At 42.2% G+C, this 17,757-nt stretch overlaps 1 protein-coding gene across 2 annotated transcripts; it reads right to left on the bottom strand.

Annotated features, from left to right (window-relative positions):
* Positions 1–263: 263 nt before the first annotated feature.
* On the bottom strand, positions 264–11,413 carry LOC132487465 (cytochrome c oxidase subunit 5A, mitochondrial). 2 transcript variants are annotated; one of them, XM_060095152.1, is made up of 6 exons: positions 11,217–11,413; positions 9,757–9,897; positions 6,634–6,750; positions 4,744–4,865; positions 2,966–3,088; positions 264–429 (listed from the first exon to the last, which is right to left on the bottom strand). In XM_060095152.1, exons 1-5 carry the CDS (start codon positions 11,320–11,322, stop codon positions 2,975–2,977), a joined length of 600 nt encoding a protein of 199 aa, XP_059951135.1. In that variant the 5' UTR covers positions 11,323–11,413; the 3' UTR covers positions 264–429; positions 2,966–2,974. The 2 variants fall into 2 exon arrangements, with proteins under 2 accessions (XP_059951135.1, XP_059951136.1); XM_060095153.1 differs by lacking the exon at positions 9,757–9,897 and having other exon boundaries at positions 11,217–11,410.
* Positions 11,414–17,757: the final 6,344 nt, after the last annotated feature.

Below are 17,757 nucleotides of genomic sequence, written 5' to 3'. Positions count from 1 at the left end.
CTATCCCCACAGACATCCAATCCCCTAAGTCCAAGGTACTTGCTGGCCTGTCAGCAAGAAAATTCTATATAAATGACTTTTAATTTTTAGCTTATTTACCAGCCAGTGCACCCAAATATGTTTATGTAGCTGACTTTCATGTTGGGTGGTTTCCAGAGAATTGAAGTTCTCTCAGCAGATGACGTGGCAACCAGTGAAACCAACGACCCTATAATAGTTCTTTTTTTTTGCTTTTCAATGCAAACACATGAAACAATATCTAATTTCAGTTCAAACTCATTTCCCTTTTATTAAAGTCCAAGTTACATTACATGGTTTGGTACTCAACAAAGGAAAACTTGTTCAAATAAGGTAATATGTTTTCATCAGTATTTCCAGGTGATTGTTTACAATCAAGTAGCATTATCAATAAATCCTTAGGAAGCCCATCTGTAAGAGAAAACATGAAAAATTAGATAGAAAATAAAGAAAAGGTAGAAATCTTACTAAAAATAACTTTTAGAGCAACAGCCCAAGAAAATCACTGTCTCTGTGTAGTCTCTTCTGCTCTTACTTAATCCTGCCTGCAATCAACACACCAGGTACTAACTGCTTAGTTTTTTGTTGTCATACAGCCGGTAATTGTTGGGGTAGTCTTCTTTTCCAATCAGAAAAGTGTTGGGGAGTTGCCCTCTTAAAAAAATTTTAAGTAAAAGAATACAGTGTTTCTGCTGCTACAAAGTATCCTACATAACAAAGATCTTCTGGACTCCTTGGACTAATACTTGATAAATGAAAGCCTTTCCACGTTTTACAAAGATGTGCTATCTGGCTTCAGGGAGGAGGAGGAGGTGGTAGTGGTATAGGGGTGGACAAAGATAAAATTAAGACTCCTGCTCCAAAGCAAGCTGTGAAAAGAGACCTCAAAATTGGATTACAAAACCTCAGGCATTTCCTGCTCACTTTGTCAGCAGGAAGATTGAATGTAGGGATTCTTTTTGAGTTCTAAGATTTTTTAAATTTTTAATTAATTAATTTATTGGCTGCGTTGGGTCTTTGTTTTTGTTAGATTCCATACGTATGTGTCAGCATACGGTATTTGTTTTTCTCTTTCTGACTTACTTCACTCTGTATGACAGACTCTAGGTCCATCCACCTCACTACAAATAACTCAATTTCGTTTTCTTATGGCTGAGTAATACTCCATTGTATATAGGTGCCACATCTTCTTCATCCATTTGCGTTGGGTCTTTGTTGCTGTCATGGGCTTTCTCTAGCTGCAGCGAGCAGGGGCCACTCTTCATTATGGTGCAGACTTCTCTCTGCGGTGGCTTCCCTTGTTGCAGAGCATGGGCTCTAGGTGCGCGGGCTTCAGTAGTTGTGGCTCGCAGGCTCTAGAGCGCAGGCTCAGTAGTTGTGGTGCACGGGCTTAGTTGCTCCACGGCATGTGGGATCGTCCCGAACCAGGGCTCGAACCCATGTCCCCTGCATTGGCAGGTGGATTGTTAACCACTGTGCCACCAGGGAAGCCCTGATTTTTAACTAAGTGCTTCTTAGGTGTGAAATCAGATGTTCACTAATGGTATCCTAACCCGGCTCTTTATCTTGTGAGGAGTCTGATACTAGCTCTTTAAATAATTTGGGGTCCACTTTTATTAAAACTTTTATAAGATAGTTTAGTTCCATCTTTTAAAAATAAACTTCTTCCTACTCTTAGGAAGCAAATCCTCTACTTAAGCCTCATCATTTGCCTCTGAGAAGTAAGAGTATGGCCTTAGTAAATGCCTCAGTACTGCAATGCAAAGGATGTGTGGCATAGTAAAAGCAATGGACTCTGGACCCAGACTGCTTGGGTTTAAACGTGGGTTCCTCTACTAGTTGTATGACCTTGGACAATGTGCCTCAGTTTCCTCATCAGTGAAACAGTAAAATGGGAATAATTATAATAGTACATACCTCACAGGACTGTTTGAGGATTAAATGAGTTCATACTTATAAAGCTCATAAAACAGTACCTGACACATAGTAAGAGTTATATACACTATGTGTGTTTGTTAAATAAAATAAATATGACTTTTTACTTATATATTTTCTGTTTTACAAAGGATTTTCTGCATACTGCTCACTACCCAGGAAATCCTGTGGCTCGTTTTATTACCTAATCTGTCTTTCCATAGAGGACAAGGTATCAAATAAGCTTTTATTATCAATGAATATTACTTAACTATCATATTCCAACATGGGCACACAAAAACAGAATCATCAAATCAATAAAACCCTATTAAAAATAAACAGATGTATAAAAGCATGCATGATAAACACCTTCTATGTAGTAGATTACCTTTAGTTGGGGGAGGTTAAAGGGCTGCAATTAGGGAAGAGGTACAGAGAGGGCTTCAACTCTATGTGAAACCTGTCATTTCTTGGGGGAGGGGGAAAACTAAAGCACACATGGCAAAAATAATAATATCTCAAAATCTGGGTGTGGTTACACTTATTCCCTATGCTATTCATTATGCTTGAAATATTTTATATAGATTTTTTTTTTTTTTTTTTTTTTTTTTGCGGTACGCAGGCCTCTCACTGTTGTGGCCTCTCCCATTGCGGAGTACCGGCTCTGGACACACACAGGCTCAGCGGCCATGGCTCACGGGCCTAGCCGCTCCGCGGCACATGGGATCTTCCCGGACTGGGGCACAAACCCGTGTCCCCTGCATCGGCAGGCGGACTCTCAACCACTGCGCCACCAGGGAAGCCCTTATATAGATTTTAAAACAAGGCTTTCACTTGCCTTTACGCCAGTAAAAGAATAATTATGACAACTAGAAACAACAATTCTAGCTCCTTAATCATCATAGGTACTCTCTCAATCTCTAAACTCATAGCCTCTAAAAAGGCCATGAAAAGGTCTTACTGAGAATACTGAGATGCCACTCCCTCACCCCTCCCTGGATTCTTTCCTGCCTTTTTCAGGTATGTAGCTTACCCATGGGGTTTACACTTTGTCAAGGCCCAGTTCCTCTGGAGTGGAGATTCCCAGTTCATTTAAAGTTGGTCTAAGTTCCTGGATGACATAGGGATAGATTTCCTTATGAGGTCCTGCTTTGTCCTGATGGCAAAGAAAATAGTCACATTTAGCTCTGAAAAGCTGTCTCTATTAACAAAATGAACTTGAAAATGCTTTAAATCACATATGCAGAGGCTAGTAGCAGAGAATACAAGTCACCTACTTTTAAGTTAACATATTTGTTCAAAAAAGACAGCAACTTGGGACTTCTCTGGTGGTGCAGTGGTTAAGAATCCACCTGCTAATGCAGGGAACATGGATTTGAGCCCTGGTCCAGGAAGATCCCACATGCTGTGGAGCAACTAAGCCCGTGCACCACAACAACTGAGGCTGTGCTCTAGAGCCTGTGAGCCACAACTGATGAGCCTGAGTGTCACAACTACTGAAGCCCGCGTGCCTAGAGCCTGTGCTCTGCAACAACAGAAGCCACTGCAATGAGAAGCCCACGCACCTCGACGAAGAGTAGCCCCCACTCGCCGCAACTAGAGAAAGCCCGTGTGCAGCAACGAAGACCCGACACAGCCAAAAATAAAAAACAAAACAAAGCAAGACAGCAACTTATATAGGCACTATTGAAGGTAGGTTTTTAAGACACGTGGAGACTAACTGAGACAACCGGACTAAAACCAAGGGAAAAAACATTTTAAAGCCTTGAGTTACTGGAAAAGAAGGTGGTGATGACAGAATTTTGTGAAGGCAATTAAACATGCCTAGCAGGCAACAGTAATAATTAAATTATCACAGAAAAAAGTTTTTTGATTTGCCTCAATTTGAGACCCTAACTGAATTAACTACTGGTGCTGAATGGATTGATAGCCTACAGAACCCTTAATTATCTTACCCATTTTAGATAAAGTAATATCATACTTTCCCTCTTACAGTCCTTGAATTTCTTTCTTATAGAACACAATGTCTTTTCATGGAGAGCCACACTTAGAGAATACTTATTTCCAAGGCAAGAGAGTTTTGATGAATACTCGCCATAACATACAACACACCTATATTGTCATAATATTTGTTCCTCAGGGACAAATATTTAAAAAGTCAAATGGACTAAGACAGTGCCAAGCTATTACTCTTCTGTCTTTAACAAATTCTAGGTCCCTTAGCTGTATTTGCTAAATTATAAAATTCTTATTTAAAATTCCATGCATTAATTTGTTCATTACAGAAAAATTAGAAACTATAATCAAATAAGAGGGAGGAGAGTAAGTATGTATCCTCTTACATTTTGATCATTCTCTCTATACTTTTTAATAAAATGGGGTCATACACTGAAAAAATTATTTCATAATTTCCTTCAGTTAATATACTATGAATATCTTTAATGTTAAACACATTTCTACAACATTAATAATAACCTCTGTTGGGAAGTCCCACCTTAAGAAACCACTAGCAACATTTAATTTCATATCACAAACAGCACCAAGATAAACTGTACACTCTAAATTATTTCCTTAAGGTAAATTCTCAAATGGGATTGCTGAACAAATGGGTATCAAGCATAATTTTTCAGTCTCTGAATAAATTCTACCAAACCACCCTCCAAAAAGACTGTAACCGCAATGTACATTCCCTCTAGCTATATAAGAACTAATTTTAGGTATTTTAACAAATCCAAAAACACAGAGTAAGCTAATACCTAATCAGTAGTCCACCTACTTCCAAAACAACTTTAGCACTGTTATTTTACTGACCTTAACAACCTCTAGGATGCGAACTGCACTAGCAAAATCATTTAAGCGTCTGCATGCCCGCAAAGCAGCATCAATGATTTTGGGTTCTGGAACCAGATCATAGCCAACAAGGGTGTTCATCCCTGTCAAATTAAAAAGAGGGGTCATATCAACCTGGAATATCCTCACTTAAACTATGATTTAGTTATCTGTATTTTTATTGAACCACAGACATGTGATCTTGTCTGTTTGAGCCTCTATTCTCTTATCTCTAAAATGAGATAATTGGGAATTCCCTGGCTAGGGAGGACTGGTTAGGACTCAGCGGGTCCACTGCCAGGGTCCTGGGTTCGATCCCTGGTTGGGGAACTAAGATCCTGTAAGCTGCATGGCGCAGCCGAAAATAAAATATTCTAGATAATAAGATCATAGTGGATCTTCCACAGTGAGTTAGTGAAAAGAACTATGCAGTAGCATGCAGACGGAAGGAAAAAAACCTCAAGAGTTTTCTTAAATGCAAACCCTGTTTTCAAAAGTAGCTGGTTTCTTTTCAAACGAGAGCCATTTTCAACTTATATCTTTAACTCTTAGTACAATGTATGTACTTCGATTGCTTTAAAATAGATCTGATTGGAAAATAATCTAAAAACAACCAGAGAAGTGCTTAAGGAGAGGTAATGAAGCCCAAATAAGGACATTAAGGAGATACAGAGAGCCATTAGCACACAGTCACAAACATTCAACCAGAAAATGACTGGGCGTGATTCCTTTTGGCTCGGCACAAAATGATCATCATAAAATTTAAGATTCTCTTAATGGGAATGCACAACTGCTGTTCTTTTCATTACTTCTACTCAAGATTATTCAATAAGAATTTCCCCAGCTGCAGCAAAATAGTGTCATTACATTCCTGCAGAGAAGCATGAAGCACTTAGGTTTCTTGCTTTTATTTATTTTAAAATATTTAAACAAAGGACACCAGTGACTGCAATGCTAGAATATAGTCATAGAGAATGAACTCTTGGTCTGAGATAAACTTCTTACACTTAAAATTAGTTATCTACCAGTCTACTAGCCTGGTTATTATTAATGCTACTTACTTATGTTAAATGTGTACTTATAAATTTAGGATAAACAAGCTCTAGCTTATTCAGATCGGACACTTATTCAGGGCAAGACAAATCACAACTGAGAATAAAAATAACAAAAATCCCCAACTATTACCAAGAGGGGAAGAGAACCAAATGACTACTTGCGTAAATTATCTAAAACTTACACAACTGTTAAATCTTGCTCACCCTGGCCTATCATTATAGCAGTGATGATTTTGTCCCCCAGGAGACATTTTTAGTTGTCACAACTGGAGGTGTGTGAGGGTGTTGGCATCTAGTGTGTAGAAACCAAGGATGCTGCTAAATATCCTACAATGCAAAGGACAGCCCTTGCAACAAAGAACTGTCTGGCCCAAAATGTCAACTGTGCCTCCTTTAAAACCCTGCTTTACAGGAAATACTTACTCTGGAAACTATAAACTTTCCTAATTGCAAGATGCATGACAATCCCCAGTTTGCATGATACATGTTTTCAAAATACAGTTGACCCTTGAACAACATGGGTTTGAACTGTACAGGCCCACTTACACGTGGATTTTTTTCAATAAATACTACAGTGCTACATGATCTGAAGTTGGCTGAATCCGTAGATGGAGAACTTTGGACACAGAACTGTAGATAAAGAGGACCAACTGTAAAGTTATATGTGGATTTTCTATGTGGGGGTGTGTGCTGGTGTCCCTAACCCCCCAAGTTTATCAAGGGTTAACTGTAGTTACTTTCAACAAAGTAGTGGAAAACTACACAGCAGTTCATAACTCTATACTAAAATAGACACATATGCCTATGTTCCAATTACCTTTACGCAACTCCCAAGCATCAATATCTGGCTTATTGAAGTATGTCACCCAACGAGCATCAAACTCCTCATCTGTCTCATGTGACCCATGGGAGTAGCAGCGAATTGACTGGATAGCTATAGGGGAGAGAGAGCAAAAACTTCAATGTATAGAAGTAGTACTTGACATATCTTGCCAATACATAAAGTTTTTTGTTTTTTTCTTTTTTTGGTCTTAAAATACACATAACATAAAATTTACCATCTTAACCATTTCTAAATGCACAGTTCAGTGGTATTAAATACACTCAATGCATGAAGTTTTGAATCAGCTATGTATGTCATGGTAGGAAAACTATTTAGCAGGTCAAATGAAACAAATCTTATGTACTGATTTGAAAAAAATCTTAAAAATTAAGCACATTAAAGCAAGCAGAACAAAAAGTACTATGTACGTATGTTTATGCTTTTATCCCACTAATGTGTAATGCTGGCATGCAATTGTCAACAGCAGTTATCTTTGGAAGGAAAAACTTTATTTCTTTATACACTTATTTTTATGATAAGCAATTATTAATTCTTTATTTAAAATAATGTCCATTCTTGGGAATTCCCTGGCGGTCCAGTGCTTAGGACTCTGCACTTTCACTGTCGAGGGCCCGGGTTCAATCCCTGGTCAGGGAACGAAGATCCCACAAGCCACTCGGTGTGGACAAAATAAAATAAAACAATGTCCATTCTAATTCTTAAGCAAATTTATAAGATACACTTTCTTGATAAATTTAAAAAAAAACATGCTCTCCATTAAATTATATCCCAAAATAAATTAACATCCTGACAAAGCAATGGTAATTTAAAAATTGTTTTATCAAACTACAGCCTCCTCCTTGAAAATTCTAATTTAAAAAGTGACTTACACCCAATGGAAAAAAGTTTTACTAGATTTCTAAGAAGTGAGATTTATTAATATAACACTATCAAGAAAATAGGAAACACTTAGTATTCTGCTCTCAATCAATATACCCTTTCTAGTACCATATGAAAAGCCTTCCCATTTTTAGTTTCTGCCTATCAAATGGACAGTGAATTGGGAGTTAAGAAATCTGAATTCTATCTCAACAGCCACTGAATGGAGCAGGAGGTGGGAGAAGGCATTTTTACCTTTGGGTTTTAGGAGGCAGTGGAGCCTAATGGTCAGATGCTTCTAGGCTCTTCACTCTCCACTGTTTGGCCCTGGTAAAATTAACTCGTTTTATATTCCTTATGTATAAAATGAGGATACCACTACCTTAGCAGAGTTTGATGATTAAAAATGAAAGCAAGCTAACACTTTGCCCAGGGTTTAGTACCTTGTACGTAGGTACTCAATGAATGGTAGCTTTAAATTAATCCTTATCTAGAAACGTCTTAACTGATCTTCTATTTATGGAAATCCTAACTTATAGAAATAAAACATTCTTCAAACTGCAATTCTTGTTATACGAATTAGACAAGCTTGGTATAATTTCTAGTTATTTTTAAAGGCTTAACGTACCAAAAATAACGCTTTAGCCCACGGTTACCAAAAATCTGTAAACTACTTTTTTTTAAAAACTTAACTTATCCCTAGCAGAATAAAGTGCAAGTATATAATCGAAGTATAAACTGTTTACCAGTTCCTTATCAAGTTAAATACACACCTACCATACCCAGTAATTCCACTTCTAAGTATTTACCCAAGAAAAATGAAGTATATAATTCTCTCCAACCACCCAGAAAAGCATTTCATGATAACAAATTTCTTTTGCTCACTGCTGGGCATGGGCACGGATGTCACTGGATGATCGTGGCTTTGTTTTGTTTTCTAACTATGAAAAAGATGGCTAGCAACTACAAATCCTAGACAGGGAGATCAATGGATCACCTTCAACAATTTGTTCACTTTCCTTTTGAGAGTCCCAAATTACAAACTGGTTGTATTCAAAAACAAAAAAACAAAAACCCTGTATGAGACAAGTATTTAGAATACCCAGCAAGCACTGGGAACACACATAGCTTCCAGGTTGGGAAAAACATACTCTCCCACATAGTTTAAATTATATTCCTAATTCCAGTAATGGGTAGAGCAGGATCTATTCTTGTAGTTATTATGGACATGCTTAACATTTTGATTTTTAGGTAAACTATATAGGCATCTTTTCCCTCCCCCACACCACCCCTACTTAAGTACAGCATTTCCACCTAGTTTTGAGGCTTGTATGGTAAATTATTTTGGAAAACAATTACTCAGTGCTTTTATATAAACTAAAGATTCCAGAGTAGGAAAAGGGAAGCAGCTGTAAAAAATTGGGACATTTCTAGGGCTACAATCTAAAAATCTATTTCTAACACTGCTTTCTGGCATTCGTTAAGCAATCTTTTTTTTTAAAAAAGGCTAACAATATATTTAGAAAAATTAAGGGGCTCATTAATCCCCTTCAATAACTAATCAGCTCAGACAAGGCTCAGAGAATGGACATTTTGGTGGTGGTGATTCTAGGAGTAATGGAAAGAAGTGAATAATGTAGAGGGTACATGAACAAGCTCAAAGGCAGGGTTGCAGAGGTGTAAGGCTTAAGAGCAGTCATGAACCTTGGGGTCCAAAGGCTGGAAATCTATAAATGTGGGAGTGGTGCAGAAAAGGTTGGAAGGTAATAAAAAGTGCTACTTAAATTTAGCCCTGCACCGGGCTTCCCTGGTGGCGCAGTGGTTGAGAGTCCGCCTGCCAATGCAGGGGATGCAGGTTCGTGCCCAGGTTTGGGAAGATCCCACATGCCGTGGAACGGCTAGGCCCGTGAGCCATGGCCGCTGAGCCTGCGCGTCCGGAGCCTGTGCTCCGCAACGGGAGAAGCCACAACAGTGAGAGGCCCACATACCGCAAAAAAAAAAAAAAAAAAAAAAATTAGCCCTGCACCAAGAAAGGAAAAGCGGAAACTCCTCCCACCTTTTCAGAGCTATCAGGTTAAGGACAGGTGCCAGGATTGTGTAACTTTTAACGGTTGACTGGAGAATCTAACCATTATTCAAAGCATTTAATTATCTAATTCAGCAGTTGTTGGAAAACAATTCTGTTACAAGTTGGAGACTTCTCCTGGGACCAAATATGGAATTTGGGTTGCTACTTACCTACAGCAAACTTCAGGCCCCTCAGGTAACCCCTCCAGAGCTCTTTCACTTGACCTTGGATAGCCTCATCCAAGAATCTTAGTCCTTTCTGACTTTTAATTGCATAAAACCTCTTCATCTCATATTGATAACAAACCTCACCTATAATATGCAAAAATGAAATGCACTATAAAAAAGCAAATATGTATTAAGCATTTGTGCCAGGAAAGGTGCTATGAGTTACATTATCTCAGTTAAACCTCACAACTACTAAATCTTATCCCAATTTTACAGATGAGGCAACTGAGTCTTAAGGTTTAATTAATAAGTCCATGGTCACACAGCTAGAAAGTAGCTGACACAAATGTAACCAAGACTGCCTCCTTGTGGCAAACATTTAGGTTTATAGGACAACACCTAAAATAAAGCTTTTTATGAATTATACTAAAGGGGGTGACTAGAGTGCCTAAAAGATAAATCACTATGTCCAACTTACTAAGCGTTTGAGTTCACATGTTTAAATATGCATGCTTAGGGGCCAAATTTCATAATGTCGCATATACTACCATCATGAACCAAAATCAAAGTGCAGTTACAATAATTAAAAGTTCCGTGCTGGACACAAAGTTTCCCGGAACACATATAAGGGGAAGGCAAAATAAGAGACAGCAATCAGCAGACCATCTCATACTCCAACAATCAGGTTTCTAACCGGAAGCCAAAAATAATGCTTCCCCATGTTTGCAGAAGCCAGTATTCCTGGGTCTGTGGTACCCAATTTTCGAAAGAGTAATATTCTTATCATAAGACCTATCAACAGTCAGGCTTTCTTCCAGACCTCAGGAAGCAACCACACACGTCGATCTATCGTAAAAATGGAAGAATTAGAACGTGGCACAGCAGTCTCTAAAAATAACAGAATGGTCTGAGAAAGTGACAAACAAAACGCTAACCGAGAAATGTCGGATGAAACGACTATACTGCGTTCCACACGGAAGTATAACGCATTCTCGGAAGACGCTGGGGGCGGCGGTGCCGGGGTCCCCGGAGGGACCACCCCCCCCCGCCCCTACCCTGAGCTCAATGTCACCTTCGCCGAAGCGCTGCAGGCCGGCGGTGGCCACTCCCAGTCAGGTGGCCGCGGGGTCAGCGCCGGGGCAAGGTCACGGCCCGGGGACCGAAGGGGTTCGGTGGGCGCTGGAGGTGCGCTGCGCCCCCTCCTTGGCGCCCACAGCAGGTCCACACTTGACCCGTCCGCAGTGACCGCACCAGGAAGTCACGCCGAGGGAGGCCCCGGGGGCGCGCCCTCGAGTCCTCCACAACTCGAGGCGGCGGAGAGAACGGCCAGCGGTCACCAGGTTCGGCCGCCGGCCCGCAGGGCAGGAGCTAGGCCTCTGGGCGAGCCTGCCCTCGCGTGGCAGCGGGGGCCCAGGTCACCGCAAGGACACGCGGGCGCGGACAGTGGCAGGCGGGGGCCTTACCGGCGGCGGGGCCGGGGGCCGGAGTGGGGTGCAGGAGGCCTCGAGGGCTGGTCCGGGCGACTGCGGCTGCTGCTACCGAGCAGCGGCGGACAGCGGCGCCTAGCATGACGGTGATGGCGGCGCGCAGGATAAGGCTGAGGAGAAGCCGGGTGTGAGCTCAAGATCGCTCGCGAGCTCGTGGGGGCCGAACTCACGCACCGACGCACAGCGGGCGGAGCGTGAGGGCCCGCCCACTGCGGCGCTCGCGCCTTAGCGGAAGGGGGTACCACGCGGCCTCGGGCGGCCTACGGCGGCGCGCTCAGGACAATTTATTTCGGCCCCGCTTTCCGCCGGTTCGCTGGTCCCCTGTACTGCAGCGGCGATCGTGGAGCTAGGATGGAAGGAAGAAGGCAAAGAGCCGTCAGTGGACGGTAGCGTGGTTCAAGTCTGGCTCGGGAGGCGACTCTAGTACCTCAACATGGGAACAATAACAATAACAACGACAAATTATTATAAAAATACCTTCTTTGCTTTACCCCCCTGTTTGAGCCTAAAATAAGAGAACGAGTGGGACAGAACGACTGCTTACCTATAAGGGACCCTATTAGTAACTATTCTTATACCACAAACCCGCAAGCATTCAAAAAATGAGTCCAACCACTTGACTTTACAGAGAAGGAAACGGGCTCAGAAATTAGATTCCTTGCTGGCAATCGAGGCTCTTTTCACCTAATCCCCAGTCCCAGGACTCACCTGGATATTTCTGGTGAAAGGCCCTCCCCCAGTCCCTACAGGAGGCCGTTGATTAAGTTCCAAGACTCTTAACGTCTAATCTGGCTTCACTAACTGCATTCTGACCTTGAGCTCCTGGGCAGTGAGACCACATTCTCCAGGCCTGAATTATCTCGGTGCCACAAGGAGTTAATGAGACAAGTCTCATTATCTCTTGTTATCCCTCATTCTCTATGCCTGGATCTGAGGAAAGAAAAGATGGACATTCACTCTCCACTTCCTGACTCTAGGCCCTGTCTCCAGGGTGTCAGTATTGGCCTTTCTCTGTTTCCTACCCAGCAGTGCTTTAGGGGGTATGAACCTGGCTGGGAAAATGATTTAAAAAGCTTTTTTTCAAAGCACCTGTCCTCAACTTCGCCCACCAACCTAACGAAAGGACACCTGGGGAAGGTTTCGCCTCTTTGATTTCAATTAATATTCATCAAATCTCCAAGAGCTGGAAGCTCAGGATGAGGTCAGGGCTCCCATAATTAAGAAAGCACTGGGAAAAGAATCTAGAAAGAAGTGGGTATATGTATATGTGTAACTGATTCACTTTGCTGTGCAGCAGAAGCTAACACAACACTGTAAATCAACTGTACTCCAATAAGAATTAAAAAAACAAAACAAAAAACTATAAAAACTTGAAAAAGAAAGAAAGAAAGCACTGGGCTGGGAGTTCTGTAGCAGTCCAGTGGTTAGGACTCGGCGCTTTCACTGCCATGGCCTGGGTTCAGTCCCTGGTGGGGGAACTAAGATCCCTGAAGCCTTGCGCAGCCCAAAAAAAAAAAAACCCACTGGGGTATATGGCAACTGAATCCCAACTGGTCTCTGCTGTCAGTCTCTCCACTTGGCCTACAGGACCTTAGATTGGCTACAGGAGTGTTGCGTGTTTTTGTTGTTGTTTTCAGAAACAATTATGACCATAATTTATTATGTGCCACTGCATGATACAAACTATTTATTATCCCATCTAAGCCTTATAACATTGTTGTGAGATAAGTATTTATCCCTATTTTATGGATGAAGAAATAGACTCAGAGGACATTGCCCAAGAATCACACAGCTGATAAATAGTAGTGCTTAGACTTGAGGCCAGTTTTGTCTGACTCCAGAAATTTTCTTTTCCCACCACCCATAAAGGTAGGCTTTGCTGGCTTCCCAGCAAATTCTGAATCCCCCGCTACTGTGAGGGCAGTTCTAAGCCCTCATCACTTGTTTTAGGTTTTTTTAATTGCTGCATACCAATTTACCACAAACTAAGCAGCTTAAAACAATATCCATTTATTATTTCCCAGTTTCTGTAAGTCAGTTATGCCTTCATAGCATAACTGGTTTTCTACTCAGGGTCTTCTGACAAGACTGAAATCAAGATGTCAGCCAGGACTGTAGTCTCATCTGGAGCTCAGAGTCCTCTTCCAAGCTTGTTTAGGTTGTTGGCAGAATTCAGTTCCTTACAGTGGTAGGACTGAGTCCCCATTTTTTTCTTGCGTCAGCCAAGGATCACTCTCAGCTCCTAGAGTCCACCCTCAGGGCCTTACCACAGGGACCCTCCATAGGCCCTCTCACAATACCACCACTTATTTCTTTAAACCAGCAGGAGAGTATCTCTGACACTTCACCCGCCTTTAAAGACCTCATCTGATTAGGTCAGGCACATCCAGCGTTATCTCTCTTTTGATTAATTCAAAGTAAATGGATTACTGGGTCCGCGTGCCGCAACTACTGAAGCCTGTGCACCTAGAGCCCGTGAGCTACAACTACTGAAGCCTGTGCGCCTAGAGCCTGTGCTTTCTCTAGCTGTGGCAAGCGGGGGCTACTCTTCGTTGCTGTGAGCGGGCTTCTCATTGCAGTGGCTTCTCTCGTTGTGGAGCACGGGCTCTAGGCACGCGGGCTTCAGTAGTTGCGGCACGCGGACTCAGTAGTTGTGGCTCATGGGCTCTAGAGCGCAGGCTCAGTAGTTGTGGCACAACGGCTTAGTTGCTCTGAGGCATGTGGGATCTTCCCGGACCAGGGATCGAACCCATGTCCCCTGCTTTGACAGGCGGATTCTTAACCACTGTGTCACCAGGGAAGTTCCAATAAATTTATAAATTTATATAAAAAAAGAATAACGATGGAACCTACCTAATAGGTTATTGGGAAGATTATATAAGATAATGCATGTAAAATACTATGTCCTGGCTGGACACAACTCAATAAATGGAGCTCAATAAATGGTGAGTGTTGTATTCTTCTGTTGTAAATTATAGAAAGTTATTTTCCCAGGGTATCGCATGTTGTGAGATGAGGGACAAGGCATGGAGGTGGGGCGCAGGGATAAACACACCATATAGATTACCTGGGAATCAGGGAGAAAGGGTGGCAGGAGCCTTCAAAGGTGATCCTATGGGGGGCCACCATCCAGTATGGGTAGGAGAGCTCTAATGGTACTTTTTCATAATTAATTAATTAATACTTATGTAATTTCCTAAATTATTTCTTTCATGATAAGAACATCATTAAAGGATATCATTTTTGATTGAGATAGAACTCACAAACCATAAAATTCATCCTTTTAAAGTGTATAATTCAGTGTTTTTTTGTATACTCACTATGTTGTATAAGCATTATCATTATCTAATTCCAGGACATTTGCATCACCCCAAAGAGAAACTCCATACCTGATGGCAGTCACTCCCCATTCCCCCTACCCCACCAGCCCTAGGCAACCACTAATCTACTTTCTATCTCTATGAATTTGCCTATGCTGTACATTTTATATAAATATGAATGTTATTTCGTCTGGTTTCTTTCACTTAGCATGTTTTCAGGGTTCCTCCATGTTGTAATCAGTACTTCATTCCTATTTATGGCAGAATTATACTCCATCATATGGATATTCCACATTTTGTTTGCCTATTCATCAGTTTATGGACATTTGAGCTATTTCCACTTTTTGGCTATTATGAATAAGGCTGCTGTGAACATTTGTGGACATGTTTTTGTGTGGACACGTGTTCCATTATTTTGGATGTATATCTAGGAGTATTATATGGGTTATAAGGTAAGTCTGTGTTTACTTTTTGAGGAACTGCCAAGCTGTTCCAAGGCAGCCTACATCATTTTACATTCCTGCCAGCAATGTATGCAGGTTCCATGTTTTCCACATCCTTATAATTTTTTTTTTAAACAAAGAAAGCTGAGTTTTTGTAGCTGTCTGAACTGAGCCCCACACCCACAGTTTCCAATCAGGAAACAGGGCCCAGGGCAGGGGTACTTTGTGTTCTGAGTTCATTAGCTGCTCTTCTAAAGGTTTCTTCCTGTGTCCCCCAGCTCCTTGAGCCAGGAGACTCTCTTTTCCAGCACCAGCTGTAGGGGGCAGCTCTCAACAGTTCTTGAACAGTTGAGTTTCTCTCCATGGCTGAATGGGAAGGGAAAGAGAAGGGGATTTAGCTTTGGGTCTCTTACCAGTGTGAGTGCCGCTCCTTCTATATATTATCTCAGGGACTAGGCAACCTTGATTAATCATCAAAATCACCTGAGGATCTAATTGAACTGCCCATTTCCAGGTCCTTCCTGGGATATTCTGACCCCGTTGCTTTGGAGTTCAACTCCGGCAATCTGTATTTTTTAAAAATTGAGGTATAATTAACATATAACATACAATCTATATTTTTAACAAGTGCCCTAGGTGATTCTGATGATGAATGATTGGGAAGCCTGGTATTGTCCACACACCAATCTGTCCCATTTTGTAGATGAGAAAGCTGAGGCTCAGAGAAGAATTAACTTGCTCCAGATCAGAGTCAGCCTCATTTCCTGCAAAGCCTATGATCTGTTCAATATGACACCAGGCTTCATATTTGCTAGCAGAAACCTGCAGAGACCCTCTGTCCATGCAAGACTGGACCTTGGCTAACACCCCATATTCCTTTTCCCTATTCCCACTGAAGGTGGTGGGAACACCTATTGTATTAGTTTCTTAGGGCTGCTTTAGCAAAGTACCACAGGCTGGGTGACTTAAAACAACAGAAATGTATTCTCTCAGTTCTGGAAGCTAGAAGTCCAAAATCAAGATGTCTGCAGGACCATGCTCTCTCTGAAGGCTCTAGGGAAGACTCCATTCTGTACCTTTTTCTTAGCTTCTGTTGTTCACTGGTGATCTTTGGCATTCCTTGTCTTGCAGCTGCATAAACTCCAATCTCTGCCTCCATCTTCACATGCCATTCTTCCCTCTATGTGTCTGTCTCTGTTTCTTCTCCTCTTCTTATAAGGATATATTGGATTAAGGACTCATCCTACTTCAGAATGACCTCATCTTACATATTAATTACATCTGCAAAGACCCTATTTCCAAATAAGGTCACATTTACAGGTATCAGGGGTTAAGCCTTCAAAATACCTTTTGGAAGGACACAGTTCAACTCACAATATCTATAATAGTCAGCAGGTGTCAGAATCCTCAAGTTAGATATCACCATGGTGACCCTTAGCTTCTTCAAAGAGAAGGTAGAACCCAAGGGCCCAGACAGTGGGGATAGGGGATAAGCAGTGGTGGGGAAAAGGGGAACATTTTGTCACTGTTTATGGGGCTGGACAGTTAAGGACTTTGATGTGGCATCAGAACAGTTCAGAAATCTGGTTCAGCCAGTGTTTATTCACTCAGTCAACAGCTCTCTGTGGGCTTCCTGTGTTCCAAGATCTGGGTAGGGAGCAAGGCAGGCAGGATCCATTCAATCATGGCTTATGGTTTACTGGGGTGACTGACAACCAGAGGTTCACAAGAATGAGGGCACAATTACAAACTAAGGTCTGTGCTCTGACAGGAAGAAACCTGGTGTCACCAAGGAGACCTTCCTGTGACTATATTTCCTCCTTCCCTTTCTTCAATTGCCCTTCTCTTTGGGGGACCTGTAGGTATTTCAACATCTCAGTGAAATAGAGGGGACTAGAGATTCCCTAGTGGCCAGTATGGGTATAGCAATGATCCAAACTGCAGAACTATGGAGTGGGGGCTGGGACATGAAGGGAGCTGGTAGGGGAGATGGGTGTGGCAGGGTGGGAGTGTCTGACCCAGGTCTTCCCCCAGCTGTACAGTGAACATGCCCTGGCACATTCATGGGCTGTGGACAAGAGCTTCTAAAGCTTTTACCAATTTGAAGCTGTGGACCCCCCTACATCACTCCCCTTCCCCACCAAAATCCATCTATTGTTTGATGCCAGGAAGGCAGGCTAAGTCCTGGCTAAGCTAGGGTTAAAGCCACAAGGAGAAACCCTTCTCTATCCTGGCTGTAATGGCAGTGAAATCCTACCCAGCCTGGGTAGCTCTCAAATCTGTCCCTATCTCTGTCCCCACTCCCACTGTCCCATCTCCTATCTCCCTGCAGTATATGGAATGCAGTCAGGCCCCTTCCAATCCACCTCCCACCTACACAGGTGCCAGAGGGATCCTTCTCAAACATCAATCAGACCAGGGCACTCCCTGGCTTCCACTCCCTGCCCCCTCCCCTTTATTCAGGGAGGCTCCTTGTGACCTAGCTCCCACCTGGTATTCCAGTCCCACCTGCCTCTAGCCATGCTTCCTTCAGACACTTGTGGCTGCCTCAACACCAGACAAGCATCACCTGTGTTCTGCCTGGAATTCCCTGTCCAGTCCTGTCCAGCGGGCTAATTCCTTCCAATCATTGGGGAACCAGCTCCATCAGCACCTCTGACTGAATTAAATGCCTCTTCTCAGAGCTCCCTTCTCCCACTATCACTGCACTGTGCTGTAACTTTCTTTTTTCTCTCTCCTAGACTGGGACATCGT

Source organism: Mesoplodon densirostris, chromosome 4 (assembly GCF_025265405.1).
Source record: "Mesoplodon densirostris isolate mMesDen1 chromosome 4, mMesDen1 primary haplotype, whole genome shotgun sequence".
In the NCBI taxonomy this organism is placed as follows: Eukaryota; Metazoa; Chordata; class Mammalia; order Artiodactyla; family Ziphiidae; genus Mesoplodon; species Mesoplodon densirostris.
The sequence above is the reverse complement of the archived record's forward strand: the minus strand, read 5'-3'. Positions and strand labels throughout refer to the sequence as shown.

Coding starts and splice junctions, on each gene's coding strand:
- LOC132487465 (XM_060095152.1), bottom strand. CDS start 11,322: ATGCTAGGCGCCGCTGTCCGCCGCTGCTCGGTAGCAGCAGCCGCAGTC. Junction 9,898..11,216: donor GGCCCCCGGCCCCGCCGCCG/GTAAGGCCCCCG, acceptor TGCATATTATAG/GTGAGGTTTGTTATCAATAT. Junction 3,089..4,743: donor GCATCCTAGAGGTTGTTAAG/GTCAGTAAAATA, acceptor CTTTGCCATCAG/GACAAAGCAGGACCTCATAA.